The sequence below is a fragment of the Chaetura pelagica genome, unplaced genomic scaffold (genome assembly GCF_000747805.2).
Source record: "Chaetura pelagica isolate M959 unplaced genomic scaffold, ChaPel_1.0 scaffold138, whole genome shotgun sequence".
NCBI classification, from domain to species: domain Eukaryota; kingdom Metazoa; phylum Chordata; class Aves; order Apodiformes; family Apodidae; genus Chaetura; species Chaetura pelagica.
In genome coordinates this window covers 1610755-1620699 of record NW_009954215.1, presented here as the reverse complement: position 1 = coordinate 1620699, position 9945 = coordinate 1610755, and the positions used below count along the sequence as shown (strand labels likewise).

Genomic DNA, 9945 nt, shown 5'->3' with positions numbered 1-9945 from the left:
GACCTCTAACTCTTCTTGCTTATTCCCCATGCTGTGTGCATTAGCATACAGGCATTGCAGGAAACAAACAGAGCACACTGGTGGAACTAAATCCTCAGACCACCTGCCTTCGGGCCCTGGTACATTCCTCTTGTGCTTGTCCCTAACAGACCCATTTTTCTCCCTCCTTCACATCTAGTTTAAAGCTCTCTCAATGAGCCCTGCTAAGTCCTGCCCCAAAAGCCTCTCCCCCCTCTGGGACAGGTGCATCCCACCTGCCACCACCAGGCCAGGTGTCTCATATAGCATCTCATGATCAAAAAAAACAAAACCCTGTCTTTGTCACCAGTCTCTTAGCCATTCGTTGACCTGTAAACCCTTCCTATATACCTCCCCACTCATTCTTGCAGGAGGGATGGAGGCGAACACTACTTGCGCTCCAGACCCCCTAACTAGCCGTCCCAGGGCCCTGAAGTCACTCTTCATTGCCCTTACATTTCTTGTGATAATTTCATCACTGCCAACCTGAAAAATCAGCAGTGGATAGTAATCAGAGGGACCCACAAGATTAGGGAGTTTCCTTTTAACATCTCTAATCCAAGCCCCAGGGAGGCAACAGACCTCCCTGTGACATGGGTCCGGTTGACAGATGGGCCCTTCTGTCCCCCTCAGAAGGGAGTCACCCACCACAATTACTCTCCTTTCCTTCTTGATTGAAGAAGTCCTAAGGACTCGGGGTGACTGACAAGTCCTACGTGCTTCACTAAATAAGTCTACCCCTCCAACTTCCTTTTCCTGTCCCTGAATTTCCAAGGCCTCATACCTATTCTTCAAGGGCAATTGGGAGGGTGGTAGGGGGTTGGGAGGGTTTTTGCTTGCCTCTCCGAGGACAGACCTCCCTCCATTCCTCCATGTCTCTAAAGTCCTCTCCTTCTGTCTGATGACAGGAGTGGAGGGGATCCATCACTTGCTCAACCTCTTCCATCTTGCCTCAGGTTGTGGCTCCACCAATCTATTTCACTCTCACATTCTCTAATGGTTCTTAGTCTTTCAACCTTCCCCGTCAGTTTAACCACCTGCCTGAGGAGATCATTCATTTGCTCGCACCGCATGCACACGGTGTCACTGGCTCCCCCTGGTACCAGTGCCAGGCTCAGGCATTCGCTGCAGCCAGAGACCTGCACAGCTGCATGTCTGCTCAGAACCTCCATCTGAGTTCCCATATTCTTTTGCAGTATGGTTTTAGGGCGTATAGTGACCATGCTAGAAAAAGCGACCAGTGTCCTCTACTCTCTCCGCGCCGCTCTCCGTGTGCCCTCGCACCCGCCCCACGCTGCCGTATGCTCTAAGATGGCCGCTTTTAAACCTTGCCGCTGTTCTCAGCCACGCCCCCCGCCACGTCAGCCTTCCTGCTCAGACTCGGGTCCCCTCGCTCTGCCCCAGCTTCACCGTCTCCGGGAAGTCCGGCTCCTTCTCAAATCCTCAGCAATTTAAAGGAACAGCTCTCACCACTGCCGGTGCCGCTGCCGCTCTCTGCTCTGCGCTGCCGCGTGCTCGGAGGAGGAGATGGAGATGCCGGAGAGAGCACAGAGTGATGAGGGTCAGGAGAGCTCCAGCCTGGGGGTCTGTGGTGATAGATGGAGAGAGTCCTCCCCAGATACTGGCCATGGATGGAAGAGAAGGGAAGAGGAAGTAGGAAGGAAGTTCCTTCTGTGATATCTGACCTTCCTCTGAGCTTATGTAGATATATGGAATAGAATATCTCTGGACAATTTTGCTGTCTGTCTGATTCAGCCTCCTACAGGTGGGGGTCATAGATCTCCCAGTAGTGCCTGAGCTGGCAGAGCAAAGATGTGACCTTGAAGTCTCAGCAATAACAAAAACAATACAGCGTTTGTTATCAGTCTTAGTTGGAACACTTTGCTAGTTAAAAGAAAGCTTACTGAAGGAAACAAAAAAAAATCAGTAAAAGGAAAAGTGGCTTCATCCTGGCTCAAACCAGGAAAATCACTTATCTTAAGCAGCTTCCTGGAGAGAAGAAAACCATCTCTTATTCCAGCTTGTGAAAATTAATTTGAATATTCTAATATTCAGATATTCTTTTCTCCTGCTTAGTTAGTTGATGACTTCTCAAGTTTTGGAAGAGTTGCAGAAAGAGATGTTATTTCATAAGCAATATGAGGAAGTTGTTTCTCTCACCCACAAAGCCATTTGTTGCTTTTTCAGATGTGATAGCAGTGCTAAGATAGAGGCCTTTCATAATTCTGTTTGAACACAGTCTATGCTGTGAAGCTATCATAAGTATGGTTTTCAGTTTATCATGCATATGGTGTTTGTCTTTCATGACAGGCAGTTAAGTTTATCATATTATTCCTCGTTACAGTTTTTTTCAGACATTGGTTGTATACTATAATATCATTATATTGTATACAGTTCAACTTCTATGAGTAATAGTTCTTATTTTTCTTATTTAGGATACATGCGATTATGATTAATTGTGATCTTGCACTTTCTAATAGTAGGATCATAGGATAATTCAGGTTGGAAGGCATCTCCGGCAGTCATGTAGCACAACCTCTATGTATAGATTTTACATATTCCTGCAGTACACTTTTTATTTCATTCTCAAGATTCCTGCTTTTTTTTATTATTATTATTTGCGGATTTGGTGCCTTTGTGGTATTTTCTAAAACAATTAAGCTTTTATCAGGACATCGACTTGTGGTGGATTTTTGTTTGGTTGGATATTTTGTAAGTTGGAATTTAGAAGTAAGACACATCTTAGGAGTAAGCTCAGCAGAAAGCACTTGTTAGTATCTGATTTTTGTGCCAGAAACTTAATTACAGTATTCTTCAGACTACTATAGTTGAGACACATGAGAATCTAGTCTTTTCCAAATTCTTTTCTTACCATGCTCACTTTACAGATGCCCTAGGGGCATTTTTGTATCTTTTTCAAGGAGCAGTTGTATGGTGGTTTGGTTTTGTTTTCTGTTGAGATAGGAAAATAGGTCCTGTAAGGCTGCTTCCTCTGCAACAAAAATTGTAACTGAAAGGTATATTATTCTTTAACCTTTTAATACAATTTTTGGAAGCCATCTTTTATAAAACACTTTATTACGGGTATACATTTGTATTAACAGCCAGACATCTTACTTTGAAGTACATAAGATGCATCTAATTTGACCTCCATTGTAGACCTTAGCTGTGCTTGGTTTATATATACATGCTTCAATAAGCATAACTATCTGTCCCAGAAATTTGTGAACATTGCTGAAAAGTAACCCATCTCCTTCAACTCCTTTTTCCCCACATAAAGGTAGTTTTTAAAAGGGATTCTGTAGAACAGGGAAGCAGTGGGAGATCTCATTTGTGGGGCCTTGGTCCTTGGTCATTTTCCAATAATACAACAGAAGTCCCAGCAGAGGAGCTGATCCACTGCTGTGTTCCATGTGAAGAGCATCTCTCTTTCACACTGTCCTCCCTTTGATGTGAGAACATGATGCTTGTTATCCTGTTAAATTAGTCGTCTTGATACAAGAGTCCTTAGGGAACAGTTGCTACTTTTCCTGGCATGAATAATCTTGTTGGTAAGGATTTATATTTATATTACATGTAAGTCAGTATATGTTTCCCAAAATGGGAACTTGTTGTATGGTAAATATCGCTAAATATTGCTATTGAAAAGTAAATCCCTTAGGATTAATATTTTATTTCACAGCTTTGGTGAAAAGGATACTTTACACTAGTAATGCCAGTCAAGTAGTGCTGTGTAAACAAGTCCTAACCACATGCATACTCTTCAAAGAAATGTACTCACTTTTTCTTTTTTTCTGACTTAGGTTTCAGTACAGGATTTCAGTAGGATCAGTAAGATCTTTTCCTAAAGTTTGTGTTGACATACAGTGTTTTCTGGTGAATTTTCAAGTACGTCTGACAATAGAAATACTTATAATTGGAGGGATTTTGTGACGTTATATCTTGCATTTTTGAAAGAGGATAAAATTTACTCATCTATCATCATGTAAGGTTTTGATTCATACATTCCTGTTTGCACATGGTGTTATTATGTGCTGACTCATTACCATAATTAATAATATATTTTTCCTCTGGTTTTAAGCATGAACAGTGTTAATGACTGAGAGAGGATACACATAATCATGTTCTGATTTATCTTCAGGAAAAGTACTAAAGCAAAAAGCTAACTACAGAGTTTAATTGCCTCTTAAGTAATTTCACCAGATAAAAGTGTTACAGGATTAAGTATACTCTGCTAAAGAAGGTTGATCCTTACTGCATTAGCTTACAAATAAAGTGTTCACTAGAACCTGGGAATATCTGTATCTGATTTTCTTTGGAGAATAAACACAGAAATGTGAGAAGCTCTTACAGTTGCTTGAAAAAGCTTTTGATGGAATAAAATGTATCCTGCTGTTACAGTTGTGTGGCATTAATGTATTACTGTTTTTGTAAATGTATTCGTGTTTTTCTGGTCATACTTGTAGAGGGATTTTAGAGATAAATCTGTTCTATCCAAAGCTAGCTTTGTATTTGTCTTCAGGAAAAAGTAGTGCGGGAAATGCATGTGGGTTTTTCTTTGTTTTGAAAACATACTTCCAAAGTTGTTCTGCTAATCTGCTTCTTATGGGCACCCCAATAATAATCAATCATAAAGAGATCTTGGGAGGATCTGGTTTCATAGAATACTTTAAATAATTTTTTTAAGATTGGATTTCACACCTTAGTATTTCTTTCAATTTCTTTCAATGTAGCGCTTAATATGCAGTTTTCTTGTTTTATAATCAAACAACCAAAGAAAACTACATCTTGTATCATGATTCTGCATGAGTAATCACTAATGGTGTAAAGCTTAATCAACAACACACAGGAGATCTGTGCCATTTGAGCAAAAATAGTAATTTGTAGAAGTACTAGATTGCCATCCTCTATCATTGAGCTGATACAGGGTAAAAGGATGTATTTATCACTGTTTTTCAGCTGCTTATTGACATAGGAGAAGATCCTAGGCAGGGATATGTGTTGCAGTTGAGGTCTTGGAGATGGGTGTGCTTTTAGTGGCATAGTTCAGCCTGATTTTTCTTTTCTTTTTTTTTCTTTTTTTTTCTTTTTTTCTCTTTTTTTTTTCTTTTTTTTCTTAAAGCATGCTGTGATAAAAAGAGCCATGTAAATTCATATGTATCAGGATGGGCCCTGTTTGGAATCTATCTGAATAGTAGTAATAAGAGAGAGATGTCAAAGTATGAGAAGTAGTAAGGTGATAAAGAGGCATATTCGAAAATTGTGACTAGGCTGTAGTATCCTGCTTTGAATTTCAGTCTTTTATCAAAAACCATAAGTGAATGAAAGTCCTCCTGAAGTTCATCTGTACTGTATCAATTTCTAGCTGGTAGGCACGATAGTAAAAAAATGGATTTTCTTTTTTTTTTTTTTTGGTGCTGTCTCAGTACAGAGAGAAGACACTGAATCTATTCTCAAATGTGAAAATGACATGGTGCATGATTATTTAATGAGAATCCTTGAAACTGTAATGTACTTGTATACAGTTATTTGCATGCAGACATATTTACACTGCTGGTGAGAAATCTTTTTATAGAGCTGTCTTTTTTTTTTTTTTTAGACTTGTTTTAATATAGTATATAAAGTTAAACCATCTTTCTGCTTTGGTTTTTTCCTTAATCTGAGTATCAGCGTCCACCTCTGGGGGAAAAGCTGGGTTGTACTGTTTAGGCTAGGAAATTAAAACTATAATAAAATACATCAAGGACTTTTTTGAAATTTGATAGTTGAGTAATCAATAGTTTCTTCTGAATTATTTAGCAACCTCCTACTAACTGACTAAAATTGAGCTTACATAGTTCAGAAAACTTAATTGAAATCCATAGAAATATGAAAATAGTCCCAGTCTGGGGTTTTTATGTATAAATCAGGCATTGTTCACAACCAGTTTACTTTTGTGGGTGTGTATGTATGTAAAATATATTTTGTGTGTGTATATGTATATATATATATAGTGTGATAAGGACAATCAAACATATTTGCATGTGTTTCTGAATACTTATTCTTAAATGAATTCCCCTAAATGAAATGCCTACTTTTTTGTGTATAATCTATTCATAGCTCTCTGTAATTAGATTGTTTAAAATTAAATCTATTAGAATGCTTTTTTTTTCCTCCCAAATAAAAACTAAGGTGCTTAATGTTGTTAAAGGGAGTTATGATAGTGTCTGCTTGGAATACTTGCAGTTTCCAAAGAAAAATGAGACCAGTGAGGGCACTGAATTATAACAGTCAAAGGGCTTAAATTAGTGTTTTCATTTAGGAATGTTGTGTGGAAAACTTCTACCTTCAATATTGTTGCTGAAGCTCTGGCATTATCTTACAGCGATCAAGTCTGTTCCTAAAGCTTAATTGCTTGATATTAAATACTTGAAGAGCTAGTAAAATGAGTAATTTTCTGCTGGCTGTTCTGAATTTCCTTGTCTAGTATCTCATCCTTATTTTTTTAACTGATTGTTGATTTAGATAGACTATGTAGTTTTTCTGCCATCAATGTAGCATAGTATATAAAATCTAAATGAAACAATAGAATAATTTTTTTTTTAATAAGACAGTAGGCTTCACTGATGTGTTTATGTGGCCCTGCAATACTTGTTTTCTTCATACTCTGTTGCAGATGTATTATTTAATCTGTAAGCTTTTGGAGTTTTTAAAATCTTGATGACACAACTTAGAAAACCCCTAGTATTACTGATAGAATGTTTGTTTCTGCTGAAATGGGCTTTCCTCTGTATTGAGAAAACAATATTATTTATTTATGCTGTTATTTTTATCAACAGAGAAAATGAGGTGCTGAAAGTGCAACTTAAGAAGTATGTAGGAGCTGTCCAGATGCTCAGAAGAGAGGGTCAAACTGTGGAAGGTAAGGGTGAAACGAAGCAAGGAAAAAAAATGTCCATGCACAGAGGGGTTTTTTATTTTTCTGTATGCTATCATTGAGACAGTGTTTGTTGGAGGCATGGGTATCATAACCAAGTAATGGAAATGACTCCTGGACTTGTATAAAGACTGTCAATGGAATAATAACCATTGAACAGCCACATCTGTGGTTTACAAGAATGTACTTTTTTTTTTTTCTGAATTGATCCTGGAAAGGATCTCTGTAAGTAACCAACCACCCAATCCTGCACGAGTCCTGGTCCATAAGCAACACTTCGGCCACACAAAACAATCATAATGTAGCTTGGGATATCTTTCATGGGATGTATTTCATATTTATATGCATTTTCCATTATGACATAAATCCACCCCTGCTGGAAAATATCAGCATATGAGAAGATGATGATTTGGTTTCTACAAGAACTGATGTGTCTTTGACTGGGCTATTCACTGTTGTGTGGACAGTTTTGTAATGCAGATTGATATAAAAGAAAAAGAATGTTTTGCGATGGCAATCTATCTAATTATTGCTGAGTAGAAACGATCAAGAAACCTTTGCTTTCCTTGCTGAGTCTTTGCCAAAACTAATGGACTAATATGCATGAAAGTGGGGTTAGCAAGAGGTAATTGTAAGCCCTGTTAATCTATTCCAACCATGGCAGAGTAGTATCTCCTAATAGTGAAAATAACATATTTAATATCTCTTCCTTTTGAGAAAAATACCATTGTAGATTTTGTAGGTATTTTTACAAAGCATTTTCAGGTAGATGAGGTGGTCTTAATTTTTTTCAAGAAGAAACTTTCCAGAAAAAGCTATCAGATGAAAATGTAATTGAAAAAATATGTGACTTCATGTCATATTGGAACATAAAAATCATTATTTTGAGGAGAGAAAATTTAGTCTCTAGTTTATACTTTGTGTTGTTTTGGAGATCAGTATTTGCGAAACTGTATGAAACAGATTTTGTATTAAGACCAGACATTTCACTTCCTTTTCTAAATTCCTGTGACTCTAATCAGCAGATTTTATATCTGAAAGATTAGAACTTAAATTAGCAGTAGTGTTACCTTTTTTTTTTCCCAGTGGTCAGGGGTGATAAAAGTGTCTGTGAAAGGATGAGCTGGAGTCTTGGTACTGAATCATCTGTTGGGACCTGTATTTCCACTGACTACAGAAGGTGTTTTGAGAGATGAGGTGTCTTTTGAGACATTGTCACCATCAGTTTATTTTAAAGTTGTCATTATTGTGGTCTTGTAAGTGGCTGTATAAATGAATACTGCATTCATTCTGCTAGTCGATACACTCATCTGTAGTTTAAAAACTTCATTGATCCTTAAAAGGATTTTTGTTAGTGAGAACACGTTTTTACTTCCGATTCTGCTTGACTGTAGTGATTCATATTAAGAATTATTCATGAAAACCATTGCTTAAGCTGCTTATAATAGAAGAAATTATCCTTCATTAGATGCTGACAGTTCCCATGATAAGTGTAATTATAGGAAAAGAAAAAAAAAGTATTCCTAGCATAGCTATATTCTGCCATGTTAAAATTATGCAAATTAGTGAGTGATAAGAATAGAAACTGAGTAGGATGGTCAGATTTCATAAATTAAAAAAGAGGATGGAACAGTACCAACATTTCTAAAAATGAATACATGTATGCTTTTTGCTCAAAGGATTTTTAATCGTTTCCACAAAAATTTTCTGTAATATTTATAATTAGTGGCCAGAATAAATTTCAGCTATATGACACTATTTGTAATAATTTTCTTTATATTCTAACTTCACGCATTGTACTTTTATAAAACCATGTTTTTTTCTTAGCTGCCATTTGAGATTTAGGTGAAAATTGTTGTAGTATTAGGGGCCTCTGACTCAAAAAAGTACTTAAGCACATAAATAATCCTGGAGAACTAATATATTTAGATACATTTCAGAAGAGCAGAGTGAAACAAATTGTTTTTTTCTTTTAAGAGATTTCTAGTATCTATTGCATCCATGGTTTGTATATATGTAACTTGCACGATCTCATCATAGGTATTAGTATTTTTCAGATGGGAGCCTTCATAATTAGGAATATTTACATTATTAGAAGGAGCTGTTTATGCTTTTTAGTACATCTATCATTGTGTAACTTAAGGCAAATTATTGAATTCCAATGGTGATATAACTTAAAGTGACCATAATGACTTGTCTGTAAAGTAGTTTTGTTCTTACTAGTTTAGATCCTTTGAAGGGTTACAGGGTATCTTTACAAGACCTGTTTTATTCCTGTGTTCTGAGATTGTGACAATTTAGCAAAGAAAATAGGATGAGTCAACTACTGTTTTCTCAGCTTTTGTAATTTTAAGTTAAATTTCTTGTTGGTTTCTTATTTATTAATTTCCACACTTGTCGTTTACGGTTCTTGACTTCTAAACTAGCCTTACATGTAGACAGGGACTTTTAGTTTTGATCTGTTTAAACTTGGAAAACTCCTTGCAGTCCTCTTTTGTTGTAATTTTAGGAAATGGTCTTCATCAGGGAGGTGTAAACTACTTATACAACTGCTGCCCTATGTTGTCATAATGAGTAATTTCATTGATTATTAATCTTCTTCCAAATGGGATCAAAATTAAAGTCTTTTAAGTATTGTAGATTTTATAACACTATATTTAGACTTTATATGAAACTATTTCAAAAGAATAAAAGTAATTTGAGCTTCTGCTTTTATTTTTAAAACTACAGAAAAGAACCTAAATGTCTGCTACAACAATCAATTCAGATGTTATTGATTATGGCTTTTAAGTAGTTTCCTAAAATAATAAATGAAACTGGGCATTATACTTTGCTTTGCAGTGACTTAAAAAAAACCAAACAAAAAGCAAGAAAGCACTCAGCAAAAGTGATTGTGAATAAATTGCTTAAGAATCACTACTATGTTGAGTTAAGAATATCATACCAGCTTTCAAAGTGAGTGATCACTGCCATAGACTGAACAGTTTCACACTGATTTTTAAGTCAGCTAT

The 9945-nt window shown here is 36.5% G+C and overlaps 1 protein-coding gene across 1 annotated transcript in view; it reads left to right on the top strand.

Annotated features, from left to right (window-relative positions):
- Positions 1-9945, top strand: part of SNX29 (sorting nexin 29) — a gene marked incomplete at its 5' end in the record, with an annotated part of 96981 nt that overhangs the window by 28530 nt on the left and 58506 nt on the right. Inside the window, one exon of the mRNA XM_010003288.1 lies at positions 6837-6919. Coding sequence (XP_010001590.1) covers positions 6837-6919 — 83 coding nt within the window. The remainder of the gene's footprint in view (positions 1-6836; positions 6920-9945) is intronic.